Genomic DNA, 27,086 nt, shown 5'->3' with positions numbered 1-27,086 from the left:
ATCAGCACTCAGAGCCTCGATCAAGGTCACCTCACAAGATGGGAGGGGGAACCAGAAATACGTCACACGGAGAGTTTTCCTTTCCCGTCGCGTTTTCGCGCGCTTGAAAATTTTCACTTTTCATTTAGTAATCGCGAAAAATAGATATCGTCATTTAAAAATCTAAAAGCGTGAAATACGTACTCCAGGAGTAATAATCTTCCGATATAGGCAATAAAAAAATAATAGGAAACCACCCTATTCAAAGTATCCAAGACTGGGGGGTTATTCTGTATTACGAGTAAAAATGACCAAATTCTGAGAGCTGCTAAATCTTCAAATGAATAGTCCGAAGAGTCATTTCTTGCTTGAGGCAACAATAATGGGTCGCGGTCCGTTTTGGGCTTCAGATGCTTTGAAGTGCCACTACTCAAAGGGCCAGTCCGTTTAATTTCTTTTCATATGAGTGCTTCAATCACATCTGCAAAATGGACCAGGATTACGGAATACCAGGCCTTTCAACTTGGTTTGCTAAGGAGTCGTTGAAAGAGCACATTTGTTAAAAAATGTTTTTGGGAAAAATTACCATTCAAGGCACGATTGTATTCCTCTTTCGCCCCGTAAAAACAAAAGCCTTCATTTAGCATAATTAACAGTTATTTCTGTTTTCTTATCCATTACTTTGAATTACTTAATTGACTTAATACTTCCTTCTCCGTTACAATGCTCTCAATTCCCACGAGTTATTTATCTCAGCAATGCATTTTAACCTTAAAAATAATGTAAGAAAAATTGCACAATTTCTCAACGGAGTGCAAACAATATACCGCATCCACTCCAAACACTTCCAGTAAATGCGGGGGCGTTTGGATCTGTCAAACTTGACAATTTATGCTCACTCCCATGCCCCACCTTCTGAGCTTAAGAGCCCTCCGAAGCGTGAAACGTACCGGCCTGAGGTGCTTGAAGTATGAAACGGAATGCAACAATGATCTGATACCTGAAGTATACTGAGCATTTAGCATTGCAGTATTCCAAGAAAAATAAACCTATTGAAGTGTATGCTGATGCCAATTGGGCAAATGATACTACAGAAAGAAGATCTTTCAGTGGTTATGTTTTTATCCTTGCAGGCGGTGTTTAACTTGGAAAACTTATAAACAAGGCACATACAGGCAACAAAGAAAGTCATCTGATTAACTAGTTTCCTTGATGAGATAGGTAAATATAAATACTTTCTATGCCAGATTATGTAAGATTTATGCCGACAATAATGGTGCTATTAGTAAAAAATAATTGAAATAGTACTTGAAAGAATCAAGGATGTGCATAAAGATAACGTAAGTGTTTTTGAAAGATGCCATGGAACAAGGAGATGTAGAATTTGTTCCTATATGACAAGGGATAAGTAATAACTCCCTTAACAAAGTTCTAACTGGTCAAAAGATGTGCTCCCCAAATTAGACTAAAGAAAACTGCAATCAAATTAGTGTTTCCTTTTTGTGAGATACATTTGTTTACATATGTTGCATATTAATAGTGATTGAGGGAGGGCTTTGGACATATGACCTGAATGATTTTTGTTATTATCAACATCAGTAATTTTAGAATGAATAACCAACAGTTAGAATGCAAATTCAGAAATAAAAAATAATTTCCATGGTGTCACTATGATTTTGATTATAATTCTATTAGGATACAAACTCAGCAGCGGCGTAGCCAGTGGGGGAGGGGGGATCCAAGTGGTCCGGATCCCCCCCCAAGATATAGAAACTCAATAATTTTTCTTCATAAAATAAAGCAAAATATTAATTTGAATTTATATGAATTTATGAAACATTTCTTTGACAAATGAAGTTTTTTCAATTATGAAAAGTGTTAAAATTAGTTTAAAATACAATGCTTAGTACCCCGTTTTTCAAAAATTTTCCCTCCTGGTTTTGGACCCCCCCGAATAAAATTCCTGGTTACGTCCCTGAAACTCAGTAAGCATGCATTGGTGGAAATTAATGCAACCCCAAACTTAAAAGCAGGAAAGAGCAAAGGTTGGAAAGAAAGTTAAAAGATTGTACATTACCTAAGTTTAATCGTGCTCCTTGCAAGTGGATATTGAGACAAGCATTCTATTCACTAAATGAATTTCTAGAGAGCAAAACTCGGAATTGTATTCTTCGGAGTTAGAATTAACGGAAGAAGGATATTATACTGCATAGTGTTTAATGTTGAATAAAGTGTTATTATTATGTTACTTACCTTACTCGCACTAGCCTGCCTTCCCCACCTTCGAATACACTCACAATCAGTGACTCGCGCACTAGCATCGTTTGGTAATGGCAATGATCCAAGCAGGCCCAAAGAGCGCAAGCCACCCACGGGGGGCCCACAGCGTCCCAGGAAAATATGGGCACATTTGTACAGCCTAGTCTGCAATGTCAGCACTTCCTCCAGGTCGTGTTCACTACAAAAGTTTACATAAAGAAAAGAAGAATGTTGATGTGAATAAAATGATGAAAATGAAAATAAAATAGTTTTCTCAATGAAAATTCGAAATGGGTTGAATTCTGATTACAAAAATCCAGTTTACTCCATCAAACTAAGTAAACAGGTTCTCAAGAATAGGAAAGCAGCATGAACTTGTCAGCAAGGGTGGATTTATGTGGGGGCAGCAGGGGTCATTAATACGCCCCCCCCAAAATTTTATCAAAATTTTTTACTTTTCATAGGTTTAGAGGTTTATGCGTTATGTAAAGGAGTAAAGGCAGTGTATTTTCAAATGAATGACTACAGATTCCAAAGGGGAGACAAACTTGAGTTGTATTTAATGTAGAGTGTAGCACTCCCTACTGTAAAAATGCCATCCCACTCTTCCAAGCAGTATTCCATACTCCCAGGGGACACATGCCCATCCCCCCAAAACCAATTAATTTAGCAGAAAAATATTAGCTTATACATATAACAAATTTATTCCGCTCGATTAATACATATGTTATAGCAAAACACCTTTCCGACAACCCATCAGTAATTTTAAGTGCCAAAATAACATTAAATGTGATTTCTGGAGATAAAAATATTCACATTTTCTCAAGAGAGAGGTTCCACCCCATTCTCCCCACCTAACGCAGGGGGGGGGGAGGAGAACGGGAGGGGATTTCCGGGTTATAACACTCTCCTTGAGCCTATAAAAGATGCACCAAAAATCCTGGTTATGCCATTGGCCAAGAAGACCTGGTTATGACATAATATATTGCCATCACCCACTTACTGGTACAGTAGACTCTCGTTATTACGAAGTTCGCGGGACCGAAAAACCGGAGGTTCGTAATAACGAAGTTCGTATCAACGTTTCTATTAGGAATCATCGGAAAAAACCGTATTTAATAAACACGATTAACCTCTTCCCTACGCGTCCGATATACACACTGGTTGCGTTCCAAGACCTTGTTCCTAAGTTGATAAACCTACAGCACGGCTGCTGAGAGTTGACGTCCGATGACACACAGAATGGTCTAGGTCGGGGTAGGGGTAGGGTTGCCAGCTAAGAAAGGGAAACGCCTACAAAGGGTTCCATGAAGAAAGGATGCGGAAAGGACGCCGCGCGTGAAGGACCCAGAGGAAGAATCACTTGTTTTGGTGATTCGAAGAAAGGATTTTTTTGATGATCAGCCATATTTCGGTGCGCCTTATGCAGTTGACAACGTTTAGAAACAAGGCGAGGGTGCGTTTGGAGGACAGCGATTGACTAAACCGTGCTGGCGTAGGGTTATCCGCCCCTCCTATTGTGCCGTCATCGGGCTACTGTCGCCGGCCGGACTGTACGAAATTGCATCATGAGAAATACGGCCATCCTACAAAATGCAACATTGAATCACAATCGTGCTCTAGCTCACGATGTTACGAACTGATCTAGCTGGGCGTGCGGCGCAGCCGGAGCCGATAAAAAATCACTCCTCGCGGTAAGGATGAACGGGCGAAACGCTGAACAGTACCTAAATTCACACCGGATTCAATGATACTTTGTTCAGATTGTGCCCAAAGTGAGAGTTCCTCTACGCCAAGCCAAACCGCGAAGCATCGGCCAAATCGAAAGGCGCCAAATTCAAAATTTGAAAATTTTGAATGCTCGTACTTCTGAAAATTCGTAAATCGAATGCGCGTAGGAAAAGGACTTACTATACGTCCAATTTACGGGCGGTTACGAGTGGGTCACCATGGCTCCACAGGAATGAAACTTACATGATGTTGCGTGTACACTGAAGAAAGAGCCATAATTGACGCTCTTGGCCACAGTTCACGAGAAAAACTTAAACGCGGCTCGATTATAATAACTCAGCATCGTAAATATGCACCTACATGCCGTTGCTTATGCGGGGAACTTCGTAATAAAGTTCATTTTATAGCCGCCGGGACCGGGACTGAGGTTCGTAATTTCGTAAAAACGAAAATTTCGCAATAACGTTTCTTTTACTATAGCTAGCATATGCCTTTCCGTCGGGACCAACGTTTTGCTTCGTAATAACGAGAACTTCGTAATAACGTTGTTCGTATTAAGGAGAGTCTACTGTATTTATTGCATATGCAGTTTAATTGATTATTTAGATGCATTGAGTATTAATTGATTACAGACTTAAAAGCGGTGTATTGTAGGAATGGAGAAATAGAAAGAGAATTTAGTATGAATGGGAGTTATGTGACTGTAGTCCTGACTACTCGCCACAGTGAGAAATATCCATTCAAATGATCTTCCGTTTTAACAATACTTTTAAAAAGAACCATACAATGCATTTTTATTACTTCATCCCAAAAGTAACGACTATTGCCAAGAAGGTTAATTATCTATCAGACAAATTTTATAACATCACTAGACATATTTCCAAAAGAGTTACTCACTTTGCCATGGCTAGGAACTGTAAAAACAGAGAACAAGGTATCATTCCAGGTCGTTCCATTGAATCAGAGTATAGCTCTGTTTCTCTATTGTACAGGTAAATGAAATCATTTAACTGTTTAGCAATAACTGCCACACGATCTTTTCCAGTGAGCTTCCGACTAGGTATCTGCAATAGAAACAAAATATCATCGGGCAATGAATTAGGAAGCTTTGTACACACTGATGACTTACACTGAAGCAATGAAGATGTATACACATTTGCCATTTTCCTTGTATAAATGTTTATAGAATCAAACTCTTAGACAGGGTAAAAAATTGCAAAAAGCTTCATAAACTTTAAATCTTTAAGTCCAAAGCTAATCGCTCTGTAACCATTTCGAGATGCCTGGCTAATCCCAAAATCTGATGCATTGGCAAGAACATCTCTTCTAATTTCTTCATACTTAAAACTATAAGGTGAAAAGAAGATAGGTGATACTAATTTACTTGCATTAATAATAGAGAGAAACATATCAAATCTATCTAAGTGAAAACTTGTAAGAAATGCTTGGCTTCCAAGGAAATACTAACACCACATAGCATGTGTTTGCTTAGGCCTACCATACACGTTCCGTCCCAGCCTCAAGGCCGGGCCTTGAGGCCGGAACTGCACAGTTTGGCCAGAGCCTCAGGCCCACCATACACGTTCAGTTTGGCCTCAAGGCCTGGACTGTACAGTCCAGGCCTTGAGGCAGAACTGACAGTGTGTGGCGATGCCTTGAGGCGAATTGTCGGCCGGACGGCTGCCGGATGGGAAAACAATGAGGTCCGGCCTCAAGGATTTTTATGTGCTGGTTGAAAAGCTTTGAAAATCAACGGCCTATCGTAATTAGTGTTTAAGTATGAGCCAACTCTGAAATAGGCCCATTTAACCAACGATATCATCTGAAATGAACAACTCTCAGGATATCCCCTGTAATAAACTTTGTTCACAAGTAGGTTGTCAGCTAAGTGAGACAGAAAAATGAAACCTTTTCATCTCTCCTACCATATACGCTCATGCCTTGCTTAGTGCAATTTCGATATAACACAAATTCATTTCTCAGGGAAACTTCCCAATGCTGCTTTTCCTAATCAAATATCATTAACATTCTCTTGATAAAACAGGAACTTGTGCTCAGTACACATGAAACTACTCTCATTTTACGCACATTTATAGTATTTCTTGCCTCCAATCTAATTCTTTGTTTATACAAGTACTCGTAGAAATCCACTGCCATGCAATAGCCAATAAAATTACTTGTCACCGAGTAGCCAAACTATGGAAGTAATTTATATCGTCTCCTTTACTGAATGATATCAGTTAATTTAGACCAATAATTAAATTTGGAGCCAGTGGAAATGAGGGTATTTTAAACAATACGGTTTGGGATGTATTTTTTGCCATCCTAGGTTATCGGGCAAATTGACTACCACAAAGGGACTCACTCACAAAGGCAGGTACTCACGGGGAGAAATGGAGTGGGGGCTGAATTGCATATGAATAGTTTCAACACATAAAAGTGTCCACGAGAGATCCTCAAATACATTAGCTTCTTTCCCTTCCAGCAGTCGTAAGCCCTCTGCACCTCAGGAATACAGCTGTTCAGCAGTAAAAGATGATTTTGATAGAGCCATATGGAATAAAAACCATGTGAACAACACCTAAGCCATCGGGAACGCATCCCCATCTTCCCCATGTTAAAATGGTCATGAATAACACAAATTTGATTAGCGCAAAGACCCCATGGAATGCATCCCTTGCTTAGCGAGGCATGAGTGTACTGACATCACTCCCCACTATACATCTTGGGTATTTCCTTGCCTGGAGACTACTGCAAAGGTGCAAATGAAAGCAATATCATACCCGACTATACTGCATCTTGTAGCTCTGTTTCTCCCAGAATCACATAAGGTTTCTGTGTCGATTATCCATGTTTGAAGAAACTTTCGAGCCTTCCTCTACGAACCCTCTCAAATAATCTAGTGTGATCACATGCCATTGATACTTGATATTTCCCAGAGGAATAATGGGCGCATTCAAGGGGAGCAAACGCTCCAGCCATGGAAGTTACCTAATTATGACTCCACCATAGAAATTCAATTTATGCTCATAGTAATTTTTTGGAGTAGTTTTTTTTTACCATAACAGGCCTGAAGACTCGTTATGATGAGCGATAGTTGACAGAAATATCAAGTCTCTTTGCCGAGGGTCTTCATTATTCTTTAAGTAAATATTGGAAATTTAATGCATTTACTGATAGAATAACAATCAATACCAATGTTGAAATAAATCAAATATTTTCTTTTTGCACTGTTGTAAAAAGCATGATGAGGATTTTTTCCAAACATATGCTAGATCCAATATTAAAATGTAATTAATTTTTAATAATAAACATTGTAATAAAGATTCTTCTCCTTCTGGATAAATAAAAATGTGTAAATAACTCAATTTTTATACCTTCGTGACAAAAACTTGAGGAAGACATAATTTTTTATCAATATCAAGTTTAGTGAGTAAGCATTATAACGAGAGATTTTGCAGGGATTCTAAGCACCCGTTATAATGAACTTCTATGATACCACTAGATATCCTAGCAATACTAAACATTTCACCTTTTCACTTTCTTTCTTGTTATAATAAATGTTTCTGTATTTATTTTACCTTCTACAAAAGCCACTAACTACTAAAAGCTAAACTATTTTTCAAGGTTCATAAAAAACTTTTATATTTAACCCTTTGCACTTGGAATCAGGCAGCCCTTATACCAGTGGTCCACTTGGAATTTAATTTTTAAATACCAAGAATGGAAAATCATGCTGGTCAAGTGCCACTTGACATTCGAGTTGATAGTGAGCTAGGCAAAGTCAAGTGCCACTCAACAACCGAGTGGAAAAGGTTAAGCAACCTAAAAAAGTAATAAGACATTACCTTGACAAAATATGGAGTCCTGAGATTGCACGAGGCTCTTCTCAAGAACCTTAACACTAGCTCTCCATGACTCTCCTCTGTTGTTCTATTCTTTTCAGATCCGAGCAAGCGACGAAGAATGCATGCAAGATATAGGCCAAATGCTCTTCTTGCCTGATATTGACTGAAAATATATGAATTCTCATGAGCGACACAGCTCTGAAAATACTCATTTGATGCTTATCAAAATCATTGATACTACCACAGAGAAAGGCATATTTTAAGTGCTCACTACAAGGTAAATTATGAAATATGCAATAGAATTACTTCTGCTGCTGACACATACAAAGATGGCTACCAATCTGTATAGGTGTTTGGAAAAGGCTACTGATAGCTCAGGTAATTTGTACCATAGGGATGGGTAGGTAAACAGGGTTGGTTCAGGATTACTGTGTTCAAATTCCCTGACAACAATTTTCATTTACTCAGACTTGTTCGTTATCTTCTTTAGATCATTACATGACATTTTTGAAAAGTAAGAGACATTGAAATAAAAAATTCTTAAAATATAATGAAATTCATTTTGAAATATGTTACTTCACAATGAACACAGTAATACCAGATCAAATCCCCTCGCCTAAGTGCCCAACAATACGAATGTGCTCAGCTGGCACTAGTTTGAGCAAAACGCTCACCTCCAAAGCTTGGAGAATTGGAGCTGAGCGTTTATGCTCTGGCTACAGGCAGCTGAGTGCATTTATATTGTTGTGCTCTTAGATGAGCGGATTTGATTCAGTGGACGATTGTGGAGTTTTTATTCAGTGGAGGTATAGACATTGCAAAATAGTAACTTGAAACCTTAAATTCAGTGAAATAATAGTCAAAATATAGTCAAATTTAAATTAACAGTTCAAGCAAAAATTCTTTACAATGAACACAAAAAAATAACTTAATTTTCTTTGCTAACTTAATTACAGTATGAAAAGGAACTTGTAAACTCCAAATCTTAAAGGACAAATTTAAAGAATGCCTGTGCCAAAGATGAAAGCCCTCGACTGGCCAATAGCATGATGGTTCTTTTTACCCACATCATGACATTAATTTTCCAGATGCCATGGACAAGATTTTCCAATGGTTTCCCTGACCCATTTTAAATCTCCAGACATTTTCCAGAATTTTGTAAACTATTTAAAATGTAACAAATATGGAGGGAAAAAAGGAGAGGAAGTCAAGAGCAATTTTTTTCTAAGGCAATTTTTTTCTTAGGCAATTATGTACAGCAATTTTTTCTGCAGTTCATGAAGCAGCCCTGAAATATTAAAAATAATAAAATGTGAAGCAAACTCATGGCTGCTGTGAAATACACTCAGACCACACGATTGATTCAAAGAACATCACAACAAAAATTTGTGTGACAATGCAACATTGCCTTTGAGCCAGCACTTTTATGAGCAGGATCGAAAAGTAGTCTCATACGTTTCAGTAGCTTCATTTTGCATCTACTAGTTTACTATGTAGAGAGCAGGCATTCCTTTATCAGTTACCAATTACCAATCTTAAACACGATAAACCACAAGGAAGGATTCATCCACATCTTACGAGCTCTAGTTACATTCCAGCAACTTTTCTCGCACATGAAGAAGCAAATAAATGATGAAAATCACCTGAGTTTGCTTCCACTCTCCAGGCCCTTTCGTATTTCTTCTTTGAGGACGTTCAATTCCAAGACTTCATCAGCATCTCCCTCACCACCATCTGTGGAAGAGATTGTAAATTGAAGAAGAGACATGCCTTTTGTAGACACTTTCACTTTTTTTCCAGAGTCAGTTAAAAGTATTTCATAACCTCACTCCAAACATAATTTTTAATCCTATCTGCCATCAAAGAGTTGCAAAAAAATAATGGAGATGCACAAGAATTGTCATGAGAAAAAATTACCCTGGACCGGGAATCAAACCATGGACCTTTGGCTTTCCGGGCCACTGCGCACACCACTACACTATCCAGGTTCTTTAATTCCCATGGCAATTATACCAAGACTCATGGCACTGTGTTAGGCCCTCGCGGTCCATCAAGGATGGCAACGCGAGGGAGAAAGGACTTCCAAGAAGCCACAACTGGCTGAGAGCCTCAAACCTGCTCTAAAGCAGCGCAAATCGATAGGTGTAATATTTCTAATCCTGCCGCATGAATGGCGGTGATATATACAAGAATTGCCAAGAGAAAAAATTCCCCTGGTCCGGGAATCGAACCAAGGACCTTCGGCTTTCTGGGCCACTGCGCAGACCACTACACTATCCAGGTTCTCTAATTCCCATGGCAATCACAACATTAGCACCTAGTAACATTAGTCTAGGTATAATTATCATGGGAATTAAAGAACCTGGATAAATCACTTGCCTCAAAGGAAAATAACAAGTTACGTGGGAACAATCAAAACTTGTTTCATGAAATTGAACTTCGATAAAGTAACACAGCCTTGAGGATGGAAGACAAGTCGTCTTCTGAAACGTCGGCTTGCATAAAAGCTTTAACCTGGATGCAAACCCGAGAAATATTTGTCAAAACTTGTTTCATCCCTACCCCGTCTCACCAACTGACCTTGTTCGGTCTCCTAGCTTCAATTCTCCCAGTTTCTGGAGCCCAAATGCTAGGCGAGTCACCTACTGAGCTCGAGGATACCTCGATAGCTTTCAGCAATTGTATGATTGTATGACACGCACGATCTTTAAAAAAGAATGAGACCTAACGTGACGCATATCTGACAGCATTTAAGTTTTTTAAGCTCTAATTTATTGACACAAATATTTATAGTTACAACAAGGCTACTAATATTCAAAATAGTCCAAACAGCACAATTTCGGAAGAAACAAGCGTAGCATGAGCGCTTTCAAACAAGACAAGATGGACTGGAAACTTCAGGCAACTCAAACTGTGTATATCACATTGCTGCTTCTTCGCCCCTTTGCTTTGAAGGCAATGATGTCACATACAAGATCGGACATGTTCTTCCTTCTCTCCTTAGCCCATAGTCTCGTTGCGTGAAAGACGGAGTGCGGTCCTTCCCCTCTACCTCTCCTTCAGCGCTCTTCACTTATAAGCATTTCCGATTTCTTCTATTTGCCTTTTAGTCCAACAATGTACATACTCGTTTGTATTTTTTAATCAGCAGTTTTGTCACCAATATAATTTTCAATTGCAGTAACCCTTATAATAGCATCTGAAGATGATTTTTGAAAAATCAGGCCCTTAGTGTAGTGGAAATTATTCGGCAAGACAGATGTTGACTATTGACCAGGTATTGTCCTTCAAAACTGCGCGTTTCTCTATGTTTGATAAGCGATTACTATATGCACTATAAATGCCGTGGTATGCCCACTCGTAGCACGTAGCAGTAAATTTAGCACACCATCCAGAGCGAAATACCCCACGCGATATTTTCCATGTTTACATCTGAGGTACCGGTGTGACGGCACGATGCTTACGAGTAAGAAACGCAAGCAGGAGCATTGTAAAAATACGTCACAAAGGGAGAAACTCCCCTGCCTCCCGCTTGTTTTTGACCTTTGTTTTTAGATGACTGACTCACACTGAAAACCAAGGCCACTCAGTTCCTCTTGGGCTTGCGACTGGGGTAAGGGAGAAGGGGGAGATAAGAAGTTTGTGTAAGAGGTGCACCACCATTTTTGGCTGCAATTTCTGGGAAGAAAGGTGTGCCTCTTACACGCGCTTATAAGGAAATCGCATTCTTATCACTGAACATACTCAACTGTGCCACTTTCGTTAAAAAACATGAGATTCAAACCCAGGGACCCTCCAGTCACAAATCAAGTGCTCCTACGCACAATACTACCATGCTCCTCCATAAATAAGTAGTCAAGTAAAACAAACATAATCTCTCTTACCAGATTTTTCAATGAAATCCACACTCAAGTTTGCACTGCAGCCAACAAGAAGAGCTCGTTCATAACGATTCAGAACTCGCTTCATTCTCGAAGTTCCTGGGTCCTTAGCAGAGGATCCCTTCTTCCTAGATGCTGGCTCTTCATCCATATTTGGGAACAACTGCTGGTGCATGAGTAGGTTGAGATTGGTCTTGTTACCAGTGTATGGGAACAGCGACGGGGGAACCGAAGGGGCTGTCAACGTGATTCCCGTGTGAGGATCCAGATAAGAGCGGTACCGATGCCAGCTGTCTGCAGAGGGAAACACTCTCACGAATCCTCCACGTCGCTCAAATTCTGCACGAGCGTCCCGGACCATTCTTAATTCCTCAGAGGAGAGTGAGGAAGAACTGGCAGATAAGCGACTTCCAGCTGAGTGGACGTTCTTACGCTGAAGAGAATCCGATGACTGAGCACGGCGACACTGCGAAGAAATAAAGTACAGAAATTCAAAATTGGGTCAACAATGGGTAACGAAACATATATAAGCTCGGGACGAGAACGGTTTCCTCCCATTCTCTTGATAACGCTCCCAGTAGGAGGAGTGAAACGTTGAGTGAAAATGTTACCTACATAGCAATACCCGAGAACCACAACCAACATTAAATAAAGTACAGTCCAGTTAGTTGGAACACATAAGAACGAATACACTATCATTAAAAGGGCAAACACATTGATCCATAATCATTAACAGGGAAAACTTATTTTGTGTTTAATGCTAAGAGAATTTGATTCCTGTGCATGGCGATAGAGTTAAAAATGAAGAGGGAAGTACTGAACATGATTACACATAGGTCATCTTCACTTTTTCGTTTGTTCAAATTTGGTTTGTTTTGTGACAGTGATTCTGATTTCTGATTTTTCATCCAATGCTTCATTTTTATTGTTTTACGAGCGAAAATAAAAAAATTTTTGACAAAAACAAAAAATTGTCATGCCAAAAGAAAATGTCAGCTCATTTCAGTAACTCCTACTGAAGTAGACAGTTGACAAAAGCTTGGACCACAAAATATATTTTTTTAATTGCATTGAGAGAATAAATTCGTGGTAAAATTTAATTTTACTTTTTTTTCCTTCTTTTCCACAGTTTACCATAATAATATAATATCTATACATAAATGCTAAGCTTTTCCACTGAATGTAAAGTATGATGGTTTCATGTTTATTTTTACTCCTGTTCCCAAAGCCATCCCAAAATGGAATTTATACCAATGATAGAATGCATTTAACTGTTTAACATTTTTTTTCCCAATAAAATTTAAGATACAGTTTTTTAGATACTCAAGGTCAAAGGTCACACAATGTGACCTTAGAATAAAATAAAATTGGTATCTTAAAATTTAACATTTTTTACAGAAACGATGTTTCTTTAGCTTTAAAATGAGACCAAAAGGCCATTTATACCACAATTATTAGCTAAGTTATGATTTATTTTAGTAGAGCATGGTAGGGAAAATTTTGCATTTTGTGTCATTTTTACTACCCTGCTGTATGAATACTGTATATAGCTGAGGGTTAAAATTTTGTGTACGAGTACAATTTCATGTGCTTTAACTTCCTACGAAATTTAAAGCAAATCTGAGACGGTCGGGTTGAAAAGTCCACTTTTCTGTGATAATTTGGCGCGGAATGACCCTTTCTGATCAAAAAGAACTTACAGATAATTTCTTCACCCGTGTCACATGCTTATCCTTGGGACTGGAGGATGTTGCAGAGTTTGGCCCATCGAGGGAAGTAGTTCTTTTCGGCAAGGTGTTGTGGGAAGGACCACTGTCTGCACTTCCCCCTGACCTTCTAGCCATTGGGTCCACGGCTGGGATGCCGACCAAAGTTAACAGATCCGTCAGCATGGCTGATTTGACTCGCACGTCCAGCGGAGAATCACAACCAAGCGAGGGGGAAAGATTAACTTCTAAAAGCCAAGGCTTCAAAGAAGAATCTATCAGGATGTCAAAACCAAACAACTCTGAAATAGAAAGAATAAAAAAGGGTTTGTGTAAATTACGGTGCTTCGTTTTTGCGCTGAACAATTATGAAAATTCAATTTAAGAATAAGATAATTTTTTATACAGGGTGTCCCATTTATCTTGACCAACCAAAATAACTTTTTTTTTCAGATGTAAATTCAAAAATGTGTCAAGCAAATGTTCATTAGCCTTTAGGGGGACATTAATCAGCATGATTGCCTTCCTTGTAGCTTTGTTATTTACGAAGCGGTATGTGTTTTTTAAATGGCACCCTATATTTTCAGCAATTCAGCAATTCTTTCCTCTCCTAAAGACTTATTCAAAAATGTAGCACAGTGGACCATTAACATAAACACAGTGTTATGAAAAATGACTGCCTCTCTAGCGCTTAGTGCAGGTACGCGGATATTGGAACTACTCCACTTGCTGACGTTGACGGCGAACAAATGAAAACATAGTAAAATGCACACCAGTCATAAGAAACTCGTCGGCAGTGAGTGGACGAGTTTCTTTTGTACACCTCTATCCTACTGAAGTAGACAGTTGACAAAAGCTTGGACCACAAAATAAAATTTTTTAATTGCATTGAGAGAATAAATTCATGGTAAAATATAATTTTACAGTTTTTTTTTCTTTTCACTCAATTTACCATAGTAATATAATTTCTATACATAAATGCTAATTGTAAGTTTTTCCATTGAATGTGAAGTATGATGGTTTCATGATTTTTTTTACTCCTGTTACCAAAGCCATCCCAAAATGAAATTTATACCTAAATTTCCATCAACACCTCTATCCTACTATCTATTCTCTCACCCTGTACATATATATATCATTGAATGACAGTTACAATGACAAATAGGGTGGTTTCCTTCATCAAACAAAACGAAAGGCATTGATTGCGATTCGTTACCCACCATTAGTGTATTCATAATATACAAATTATTTTGTTTTAGAAATACCGGGTTAGACGAATGGCAATGGTCCATTTTTATCCTCATTTGAAAAGGGCCAGATTGGCGCCCATGCGATGCCACTCCACCTGACGTCACAGGGACCTAGTTTCTATACGAGAAGATAGGAGTTATACGTCGTCTGAGGTTACCATTGCATGCATGAGGCGCAGCGCTCAGGGAAACATGTCTTAACAATCACTTATTAAAACTGGCTAAGGTCGGAAAGTTTTCCTCGTTTGATAAGTTATTAATAATCCTTATTTAAGCCAAGCGCTACCAGCCAGCAGGGTACTAGGCTAGCCGCTAGCAGCCTGCGTCGTATCAGCGCTAAGCCTCGCCTCAAGGTCACCTCGCAGGGCGGGAGGGGGAACCAGAAATACGTCACGCGGAGAGACTTCCCGACATTCATACTTAAGCGTCGCGTTTTCACGCGCTTGAAAATTTTCACTTTTCATTTAATCGCGAAAAATAGATATCGTCATTTAAAAATCTAAAAGCGTGAAATACGTACTCCAGGAGTAATAATCTTTCGATTTAGGCAATAAAAAAATAATAGGAAACCACCCTATTGTGATGGCAGGGATGACAACTATCATCCTATTAACCTGATAAAAATATCCTCATGCCTCAATGGATAAAAAAATTTCCTTCTGATTAAAAAACATGATACATTGTGAGATACATTGATTCATTAGGTATTTGTTGAAAAATATAGTGTCTCATAATTTATTGGGCAACTATTCTTCATTGGATGATACATCACGATATTTTATCCTTACACCTATGGTGATATTTTGCTATTCTGATTTTAGTACATGCATTGACATTACAGATGACATTTTACTTCCATATTTTACGAATCAAAATTTTCACTTCCAAGTGTCAAGTTTCAAGAAATAAAAAAAAAAATTATTTGTTTTTCTGATGGTTCCTTTTTGAAGGAAGTCAGGAGGTACTTGGGGTATATTAAGAAGGAGAAATAGAAGAGGACAACCACGGAACTGAAGGAACTATCTCGTGAAATGAAGAATTAGAGGGAAAATACTATACCAACACCAATATTAAGATTGCAAAATTATATACATATGTTTATTCTGGTCAAAGTTATCATATTTTTCAATAAATGCAAATAATTTCTCATGAAAATTGAAATTAAGATCTCATTATGTGCCCATTTTCCATCAACAGTAAGACTAAATACAAATAACTGCATGAAACAAGTGACTTTGTACGCAGTCACATGCATGGGTCCAAAGTTATAAACACCAACATAGATGGATTTAGGAAGGGGGCATGGCATGGCCCCCCTCCTACATCCACCTTCATAGGCTTAAAAAATAGACAACATTTTTTATTCTCTTATCATTATGTCTGCTTTGTTATGTGTATCACAAAGCATCGATCATTAAATTTCATATTAATAACTTTCATGTTAAAATGAAGAGAATGTTTTCTATTGTAAATGTAGTATTTTGTTTTTAATCTCAAATATGAGAAGAACTGTCAGACCCTTATGACTCCTCCCCACCCAGAAAAAAATCCCGGATCCACCCCTGTACACCAAATATGAAATTTGCTATGAAAAATATTCGGGAGATTCAGGTTCAAATCTGGCCTAGCCAAATATATTTTCATGGCAAACTTCACTTTTCATCATATAACTTAATACAATGCCAAAAAAGATCCACATTGTAAGAAGTCAGAACAATTTTGCATTTTTATTTTTTTAGTTAATAAACCCCTGAAGGCATGTTTTCCACCCCATACGGAAGAAGTAATGGCAAAAAATTGTAACGCTCAGTCGAAAGTATCACAAAGATACTAATAGTAACATAATTTTCAGGCAAATTTTCACTGATTTCAGTTTTTAACACTAAGGGACCAGCTACAGCATAATCAATCAAACAAGATTCAATCGATCACTCAAACTTACCAAAACAATTATGGGGATGTGGCGCAAATATACGGGTGGCAGCCACCATTGGAGGAACTGACGCAAGTATTGCTTTCACAACCACTTCCTCAATGCGTTGCATTAGCACTGCAGTGTCACCAATTCCATTTGCCCGAAGATGCCGCAAGAGAGCACTTAAAGTCCACTTGTGGCCAAAGTCCTCAGCAGATGGATCCTCACTCCTTGAGATGGAAAATTTCAAAAATGAATAAGAATCCAAAAATTCTATATGCAAGCATTTGAAAGCTCAACCAAATCCATCATAAAATGACATTAAATGCGCACTACCAAAAGAAAATACTCAATTTAAAATTATTTAGTTTTTTAGTTCTAACTTCCCCGTTAACAGCACTTTAAGGCCTTTACAACGGAGGATAAACACTACACAACACAAAAATCCATGCCCTGGATAGGGACCTCCTACCCAGGTGGGATTCGAACCCACGACCTACGGTTTGGCAGGCAAGGACCCCACCGCCACCGAGGCCGGCAATTATAATTATTACTGCTCTACCTTAATCATTTCTTAAACATAGGCAAATTATTTATATAAGCTACAATCACAATCTTGGGGAGGGAAATACCACACATTAAGCTACATATTTACCTTTTCTGGCCAAAGGTTTGACATTCAGCCAGCATTTCAAAAAATGCAGTAAAAAACTACACTTTTTATAATTATATTCCCAAAGGCATAATCAATTCATGAAAAAATTATTGCAGAGGAAAATGTGCGTTTTTTGTCCCATCCAAATGACATACAACATGAAAAAAATATCAGGAAACAAAACTGAAATTCTTCATTCCCAACCCCTTGAATTGCAAGCACGAAAATGGTAGATTTAATTAACAAATAAACTCAACTGAGACTAAGGTATTACTCTTATCTGGAGTCTACTCTAAACTGGAAAATAACTATGGATTTCTTTTTGACGCACAAGGGGAATTCTGAAAAACAAATGACTGAGGCTGACCTAAAAAATTTAGGTCTAATTCTTAGTGATATTATGAAAAAGAATAATAATTATTATTTATTTCCTAGTTTCACATGCCACTAAGAAAGATTTACTTGAAAACAAAGAATTCAGTAATAAATGATATTAGAACAACCAAAAGCCACATGAGTCATCCTTTATGCCAACAATTTTCAAGCAGTACTTACTTAATGTAATCCGAGTGATATTTGTTGATGCTGTAATTGCACAAGTGCATACAAGGATTCCACAAATGGGCACGTGATGAGTCATACTTCACAGTTGCAAATCGAACCAGACCCTCTTCATACATGTATATGATGAGAGGGTCTACAGACGTGACTAGGACGTACAAGCGAAGATCACACTTATGTCCACCGACAAGCAGAGGGTCTTCAATATACCTCGCAACCACACATTCTTCCATTGGCACCTGATTAGGCTGTGAAAAAAATAAAGAAACATGCACTCATTAGATTATTCAAGGCCAAACCTATTCACTTGGCCAAGGCAACAAGTTATTCAAGGCTGGAATAGAATTTACAGATTTTTTGCTCTGAAAATGGTTTTGAAAACTATTCCTCCACACAATTAAATGGTAATTTGTCCAAAAAGCACAATGAAAACGAAAACATTATGACTTTAAATAAATTTTAGTCTTGGATAGTACGTAAAGTGTTGTTTTCATAGGCTAATTTAAACAAATTTTCCAAGAACATTCAGGGGCTATGGAATACCCCCTCCGTTTTACTGCCTTATACCCCCTGGTGGGATTGCTGCCCCCCACCCCCCAGCATAGAACTCTAAACTTCACTCAGTTACACAACCCGGAAGTTCGTATCATGAATTTACAGAGCACCCACAAGACATTAAGTTCATAAGGAATGGTCAGCACAAATATATTTTGCAGGTTTAGGCCCTGGGCTCACGCAGGGCCATGAGCCCCAGCAGGTATGTATTCCCACTTGCCCAGCTTGACCTGTCTGCCCATAACATTGAATACTTACAACACTGGGGAATAATTTTTTACTTTTTTTTCTGTTGAATTGAGTTGTTTTCTGTTTCTTCTATTATGTCAAGTTTTTTCACCATTCCTTTTGTAATTGTGACCATTCTCTGCCAGATTTCGTGTATATCATAGGAGGCATCATTACTCTCCAATTGGCTAATATTAATCTTATCCAACTGATGCCAGGTAACTGATGCTGTAGGACACCAGCGACATGTGCATAATAGTCCAGTTATGCAGGAGATACTATGTGAGACACAGGCACATAGCCTACAATTTGCTTCATAAGGGAGCTTTGGCATTGTGCCGGTTGCCTACACAGATATTTTTTTGTCATTCATGCATATCTGTACCTTTGTGCAAATTAAAAAAGGATAAAACTAATTTTTATGGATATTATGAAAAGGAATTTCTGTATGGACAGTGTATGAGGTAAGATTTTCCTTTAAACTCCTTCATTTGCAAATTTTGTATGCCGTATGAGACAAAAAAAGGTATCCTGTAGTTTAAAAAGGTGATGTGATAGATGAAAACTGAGGTAATTTTCTTATCCATAGGCCAAAAGTTAGTCATAAACAAGTCATAGATCTAAGACAACAAAATGACCGTTCCCCAGTGTAATTAACACTTAAATGATAAAGAATACTCACACAATTGACTATGAAGATACCCCTTCCACGTGACGATGCCACTGGCTTCACAATCCACGGCGCACGAACACGATGGTGGGCAGAGCAGAGCTCGCGGAAATCCCCAGGCATGACAAAGGTTTGCGGAATGAAGTCAAAATGGCGGACACCCTTCAGCAGTTGCATTTTCTCTATGTTCTTGTAGAGTCTATCCTTCCTTGTCAACTCATAAGATCTAAATTGGTGGAAAGACATTCAGAAATCATACTGCTCACACAAAAAGTCTTGCACAGCACTAAAATCAAGCCATCACATGCAATTGTGTATGACAGTTCCCATGCACATTCATGGCTAACAAGTTAGAACCATCATTTGAAGTACCACTGCCATCACAGACAGTTGCAATTTAATGATAGCCTTTCTTGTAGAATCTACAGAGAAATCCTTTAGGCTGGGTAAATACTTCATGGGAGGTATATTTAAATTTTAATGAGCTTCAGCGCAAAGTAATATTTCAAGGTTAAATTTTTAAGGACTAACAGGTCTTTAACAAGACCATGAATTATTCAAAATAAATTTTCTTCCCAAATTATTGAAAATTCATTCATTACTGAGGCATGTTTAACTTTTTGGGTATTTACCCACATACATATGCTCAATATACACCCACATGAATATTAAATTACCCAGCCAGCACATTATAGGTCAAAATAAATAAAAAGGTTGAGCTCTACGGCCTCAATGTCAACTGGGAAATGAAAAAAACTCCAACGGTCGTAAAGAGGGGACCTCATTGCAGGTACAAACAAAACACTGTGTTTTTATGCTGGAACGGGAAGATTCTCAGCAGAGGACATCACTCAACTTTTGTTTAAGTGAAGCTCAAATCCTCAGTTGCGTTGAGAAGGGAATCTTGGATTCCGAAATCGGTACTTTCTCCCGTTCAGGTGGCATTTCCATGGCTCAATTTCGAGCAATTCTCCCGGAGTATAGCCAAGGAGTAAGTTTTGTATTTGTATGATTGATTGTGCGTGTGTGTGATTACTTAACGGAAGCAACCTTAGCTAGGTCCCCCAAAACCCTCGCAAAGGTTTCTTTCAGAGTTGAGCGAGTAATTGGTTGTCTGATTACTCGACGGAAGACGCCTTAGCGAGGCCCCCCTAAACCCTCGCGAAGGTTCCTTCAGAGTTGAGCGAGTGATTTGTGAAGGGTTTCTGGTGGAGAGGCTGGGGTTGGTCACTGCTGAGAATCTTCCCATTCCAGCATAACAACACAGTGTTTTGTTTGTACCTGCAATGAGGACCCCTCGTTACGCCCATTGGAGTTTTTTCATTTCCCAGTTGACATCATAGGTCATTGAGATAGGCTGGAAGTAAAAAAAAGGGAAGGTGCTAATAAGTAAGCAGGTTACCCTTTTCTTATGGGTTTCTTACGGCCACATCTAAGAACAATCAGAGTAATGACAAAATGGCAGCCTAACTTTCAGCACCTCCCCAGATGTTGTTATTATTTATTACAGCATTTCAGAGGATTTATTAAGGCATTTATCTAAAGAATTATGTTTCCATACCTGGTGCCACTACATTGTGAGGAGAAATAACATTATAAGGCCATTATTTGAAAATCATTCACATTTATAAAATGATGGCAAAACCATGGTCATATGAAAGAAACATACTTTCATATGAATGGTAATGTATGAAAATAATGATAATTTGGGAAAGAAAACTCTTTTATAAATAATTTATTCATTGGGTTAAAAAAAATAAAATTAATAAATGTCAGATTGTGTGGCCCTTGAATGAAGTGAGTTTATTTTATGCATGCTGCATTTAAGTTTTGGCAATATCATTACATTTTAAATCAGTGCCTACATCTCTACTTCTCATCTGAAATGGTGGTGTAATGGATAGCATGAACAGCTACTGAAGTGAAGGCTATGAGTTTGATTTCCCTCGGAACTTTATTTTATTCTTTCATTACAAGAAATGGTTCGCATACCATGCTTTATATATTCCACGGCAAGTTGCTTGAAGTTTTATTCATTTTATAGGAAATTTTTTTTCTATTATATGTTGTTCAGCTGTCATAAAGACTCACTGAATTTCACTAATAGGCTTTAAATTTATTTAGGGCAGAGCTCTAAGCAGCATAAGATGTGTAGTACACTGTTCCCCCACCTTTGTTGCTCAAGCAGCTTAAGAAGCTAATGTTAAAATGAGGATATTTGATGGCATTCCTTACCCATTCTTCGCTAAATTCATTCCTTCCCAAGCTTATGATAAGCTGCTTATCATTTTTTTCCGTAAGAAAACCATAAGAAACAGATAACTCCCTTACTTTGTGCTATTTGGGCAGTATTTACCCTGAATCGTAGATAACTTAGGCCAAACACCACTCATTTAGAATCAAAACTAATGGGTACATATAGAAGAGAAAGTTATCTGTGAAAAGATAGCTTAATGCTTAGCTACATACACCCTTGAGGATTGCACCACAGCTCCTTACGGCTTTTTTTGCTGCACTTTCACATTTTTGGTTTTCCTGAATATTCACACAAATTTGAGTGGATTTTAATGCAATTGGGTAACTTCTAATGAATAAAAGCACTTAAAATATTATTCTCTTTTACTTGAACAAAAAGAAAGCACATTATTTAAAAAGTGGCTTGATTAATATTATGATTAATTATTCTTACGACATTGAAGATGATACTAGAGAGACTATTCACTCAAAGAAACACACAAAAAAGGAAACGATTATGCCAAGTCATACATGCGATCATTAAAAATAAAAAACAAAGATACAAGGTGAAATAAAATTTTCGATTTTTCAAATCGTTCTTGTCCATCACTGTCTCTGTCACCATAATCGTGACATTTTTGATGTAGGTAATCCAAAAATGATCAATGAAAACAGAAAAACATTATTTTTTTAAATGTAATCATCATTTGCATGATGCCAGGGATGGGAGAAATAAAGTAGCTACATAAGTAGTAATTTTCCATACATATTCATTACATGTTACCCAACCACTTCCAACTCCATAGTGTCATTTTCAAGTTTAGCCAGTCATTATCAGAGATAGTACCTTAGGTAAATGACCCCTTTGCACTGAAAAAGGTTGGGTATTAATCAATAAATATGGTGCAAATTACTAAGAGCTGCATTTCTTCCTACGAGAAAAAAATATTCCACAAAGTTGAGCCAGCAAAATTTGATTTAGGTATGATGCAAGGTCCTGGCAAAATGAAGAATTATGAGATAAACAATGCCACCTTTAAAATGTGATGCATAAAAAGTAAAGAATGCAATGAAATTAAAGAGCAAAGCTGTAACCCTCTTAGTGCTGCAGGGTAATATATCAGCTTTTAAGGAAGGATATTATTCAAATTAATATTTATGCAGTAAATAAGCTTTTGAAAAAATTAGGATAAATATTGCAGTCAACAATTAATTTCATAGGTCTAAAAATAAAAAAATGGCATGTTGATTTATAAAAAAGGCTTTACAGAAATTTCTTTTCTAAGGTGTTATATATTATTTAACCCTTGGACTGCGGGAGTTCATGATTTTAGTTACTAGGCCGTGTGGGAGAAAAGCAAGAAATATTTTGCCCTTCTAGCCTGGCTGAGTTTCTCACAGGGAGTGAATTCTAATAATCCGGGGCAACCCTTCCTTTTTTCTTACCAAGGGATGGGCCCACATCTGGACATTTGTCATAGGCATAATAACAGGGTGGAGTAGGCAGGAAACTATAGAAAATGGGCGGTACGATAGGAAATACCAGGAGATATTCCTTGCCATGAAGACTGGTTGGAGAGCTTTAAGCCCCTAAGCAATCCTTACCATGGGGGAAAGTGCCCAAGTACAAGATACTAGGGTACCAATAAAAATTTTGGGAAACTTCTACAGGTAGTCGAGCAATAGTTAAATCTATAAATACGTTTTCCCCCCAATCAAAATGCAAAATGAATAAAAACATTCCCGCAGTCTAAGGGTTAAATTTACCCTTAGCATTTCTCGCTAGCACCACAAGTAGGCAGCACTAAGAAGGTTAAGGAATGAAAGCAGCACTAATTAGTGCAGTTCTCTCTTCACCTTGGAAAGTGGTTGACCCTTTGGTACGGAGTGAGCGCCCTGAGAAGGTGGGGTTTTGGGTGAGCACCAGTCCACAATAAGTTGAAGTCAGGTATGTTGGGATGAACCTGTGAATGGGTATTTTTTAGAAGTGGTCTCCCCAAGAACAAGACTAAAGCAATGGCTGAAGTCAAAGCAACTCATTCTAGAGGAAGCAACCTCCATGAGGATAAAAAAGAAACCAATTGACCATCAATGGACACACTCAGAGGGAGAGAACACTTGGGGTGCCACCGCAACAGCTATGAAATTTCCCTACAATATGACCACTACAAAGCAGTACAGTGTGAGCACTTGCTGATGAGTAACATATGATGTTATGGTTTCTGAGTTTCCAACCCGTTGCTTGATGCACGACAGTGGCGGATCTATGGGGGGCTTTGGGGGCTAAGGTCCCTTCCTTGGACATCCTATTTACACTAGATAGGATGGCATTATTGTTCGGACCCCCACTACTGCTGGGAGGTTACCCCCTACTCAGCTGCCCATATTCCCTACCTTGGATCCACCACTGATGCATGATGATGGTAGTCAGACAGGCAATCCCACCAGAAGAAGATCCAGTGGCAGATACAGATGGGGGGCACACGCCCCTCCCTTGCGGGTCCACCCATATTGCCAAACATTGCAGAACCACAATTGTGACTTTTATATATCATAAGATGGCATTGTCATATATGTGTATAATTACTTTAATTAAAGTTTCCTTTTACTCTGCCAGTGACATGGTTGTTTTTTATTACGATAAAAAAAGGCAACTGAAGATATCTATTGCACCCCCCTTGAGTGTTTTCTGTATCTGATATTAAGAAGATCTGACATTAAACAATGTGATGGAAACCCAGAAACAATGACAGCAGCATGAGCACTAACAAGGGTAGACCACATACACTGCCACATCTCATTCAATACCACATTTTTTATGGTATTTGGAATGCTGACCGCTTCTCGGAATGGGTAGTAGTTTCATTTAATCGGTCTTAGTTTGCCGATCATAAATTATTTTATAAGCGGTACGTTTAAAATGCCTTGCTTAATTTAAAAAAAACACCCCTCTTTCCAGTATGAGTGGTGGTATAGTGGTTAGTACTGTCCACTCCAAATGTAGAGACCAGGGTTCGCTTCTCTGTCACAGCATTATATTTTGTTGCCTTCAATTTTATCATTTTTGTCCGGTTTCAATTTAATTAACCAGAACCACTACCCATTTCGAGAGGCATTTGGCATTCTGAATGTCATAAAAAATATGGCAGCAAAAACGTACTGCACACTAGAAATGGCCTATTAATATAGATCCTTCAACTCAGATTACAGCTTTACAAACAGTGTCCTTACTACACGGGTTATTAAGGTTTACAATAATTTGCCTAATGACTTAAAAAATGTTTCCATGAATTTCCATGTTTCCAAGAATAAAATTAAGCAAATTCTGTTAGAAAAAACATATAACTCAACAGAAGAATATCTAGACGATAATATTTCAGTAAATATATTCTATATTATAAATGAGAATACACTTATATTTTCTCTTGCACTTTTGTTGTTGAAAATTACGGGCCTTATGAAATCTGTATAAACATTTTTATGCTATCTTTCTGACGAGCCACCCAACTACTGTGGCGTAAGACACAATAATTTTGTCATGTGACAATAAAAAAATAAATAAAGATATGGCATTGAAAAAGGCATAGCAAGGTACATATGTGATCTCCCCTTGTAAGTCATTTCTCGAAGTGATCTTTTCGGCTGTAACTTGCCTTGGCACTCATCAATGCTTGGTGCTGAGTTCAAATATTAGTCCTTGCTCCCATGCTGAGTAAGTGCTCACTCCCTCTCGATGCATCCAACACCCTAATATCAGAGCATATAGAGTTTATTCCCTGTCCATGCTGAGGAGACATAGCTTTCTCACTTTGAGAAGCCTTTTTGCATCAATGAACAGCAGATTGCATAGCTGTAGACTCAGCCACTCTCATTATAAAGTATGAAAATTTCACTTTGAAATCTCTCCATCTTTGTTATCCATTCATGATAAAATATAAGTACCAATTGTAATTTTCACACTTTAACACATGAAAATTCACCACCAACCATGGTTTCCGTTTCCAAACTATTGTCACGTACTATTTATCAACTGCGTCACTTACGTTCAAGTGTCTCTTTGAGTGTCTTAAAACATGTGTACTATGCTAACTTTCAATCCTTAATTTCTTACGGTATTATATTCTGGGGTGACAGTTGCAATAGCAACGAGATATTTATTCTACAAAAGAAAGCCTTGAGAATTATGTTAAATTTACAATATAAAGAATCTTGTCGGCCTCACTTTGAAACACATAAAATATTGACTGTAACATCCCTCTACATTCTGAATTTAATGGTATTCATAAAAAAGCGTGTACATTTTCTCCCAAAAAATGCTGACTACCATTCGCATATGACAAGAACAAAAGACTACCTGCATGTTCTTCCTAGAAAGACAAAAAGGAGTAGTGATGGTCCTCTCCATAAGGGAACAAAACTTTATAACCTTCTACCTGAACAGTTGAGAAATTTATCATCAATTGAACTCTTTAAAGTGAATCTCAAAAGATACCTAATTAAAAATACCTTGTATAGTGTTGATGAATATATGAACTATTGTAAAGAAAACATTTGTAAACGTATTCTATGAGCAGTGCTTGTACTTAAAATTTTATGCTGTGACAAATGTAACTTTCCAAATGTATACTTTTTTATGTGAATGTTACCTGATATATCATCCCATGTTATTCATCAGTGTATTGTATTGACGAAGCCTATACCATTTACTAATCTGTATTGGTTCTCTTGGCTAATAAAACTATTATTATTATTAAAGACCTCTGTAATTGGCCTCGTGCTATTTTTGGACTAAATAAATTGTAGTATCCAGAAGCCATTCCTACACGTGAGCCGGCTGTAGGCATGCTAGTCCAAAGTGCAAGTCTATGAGATGACCCGCTCGTGATCGGTGGATGTCGGTCCAGGGGTAGATAAGAGGGTTTTTTGGACCTTCCCGGGGGGAAGATTAAAAGGGTATGCCTAGCTTGGCTCGTGGCTGAGTTGTGGCGTGGCGACTGGCTGAGCTGGAACGGCCAGGAGGCTGGGGACATATTTGTTCATTCGTAAAGGGAATAAAGTCACTGCTTCTTTTTTATTCAGAGTGACTCCTTTTATTTCCGGCACCAGATCCTTCCATTCGAGAGACGTTCGTATTGTCGCTAATATCTCGTTCGAAGACGAGCGGGATACGACAAAATAAATAAATTATGCCATTTTCAAGGGGATGAAAAAGACACTCTCACCTATGGACCCAAGGGTAATGGAAGTGGATTAAGGGAAGTGGGAGGGAGAACAGTTTGGGTGAACAAATGAAGGCCGATGACATAAAACAGAAGACAAAGTGGTGTGCTAGTGAAGGTCAAGGTTTTTTCATTTGTTTCAGTTAAAGTTGAGCTTCCTGATAACTTCCCTTGAAAATGATAGTGAGTCAAAACCATGGTCGGTAGTGAAGTAATACATATATTAAAGTGTGAAAATTACTACAGGTGCTTATTTTTTATCATGGATACATTGTCTTTCTATAACGTCAAGCCTGAAACCATTTCTTGTGTTTCATCCATTCTACAGGCACTATGCACCAAATATGTAATAAAAATTTTATTTCTTTGAGAAATAGAAAAATTAAGTGGCTCT

The 27,086-nt window shown here is 38.0% G+C and overlaps 1 protein-coding gene across 6 annotated transcripts in view; it reads right to left on the bottom strand.

The window, feature by feature from the left end:
* Positions 1 to 27,086, bottom strand: part of LOC124167558 (tubulin polyglutamylase TTLL5) — a 51,630-nt gene that overhangs the window by 6,664 nt on the left and 17,880 nt on the right. For all 6 annotated transcript variants that reach the window (XM_046545521.1, XM_046545522.1, XM_046545520.1 and 3 more), the window contains 10 exons: positions 23,331 to 23,437; positions 19,251 to 19,464; positions 17,780 to 18,033; positions 16,597 to 16,799; positions 13,399 to 13,706; positions 11,702 to 12,164; positions 9,461 to 9,551; positions 7,818 to 7,980; positions 4,867 to 5,033; positions 2,233 to 2,437 (listed from right to left, as the gene is read on the bottom strand). In XM_046545521.1, coding sequence (XP_046401477.1) covers positions 2,233 to 2,437; positions 4,867 to 5,033; positions 7,818 to 7,980; positions 9,461 to 9,551; positions 11,702 to 12,164; positions 13,399 to 13,706; positions 16,597 to 16,799; positions 17,780 to 18,033; positions 19,251 to 19,464; positions 23,331 to 23,437 — 2,175 coding nt within the window. The remainder of the gene's footprint in view (positions 1 to 2,232; positions 2,438 to 4,866; positions 5,034 to 7,817; positions 7,981 to 9,460; positions 9,552 to 11,701; positions 12,165 to 13,398; positions 13,707 to 16,596; positions 16,800 to 17,779; positions 18,034 to 19,250; positions 19,465 to 23,330; positions 23,438 to 27,086) is intronic.

The sequence above is a fragment of the Ischnura elegans genome, chromosome 11 (genome assembly GCF_921293095.1).
Source record: "Ischnura elegans chromosome 11, ioIscEleg1.1, whole genome shotgun sequence".
Lineage (NCBI taxonomy): Eukaryota > Metazoa > Arthropoda > Insecta > Odonata > Coenagrionidae > Ischnura > Ischnura elegans.
This window is presented reverse-complemented; position numbering and strand designations above follow the sequence as displayed.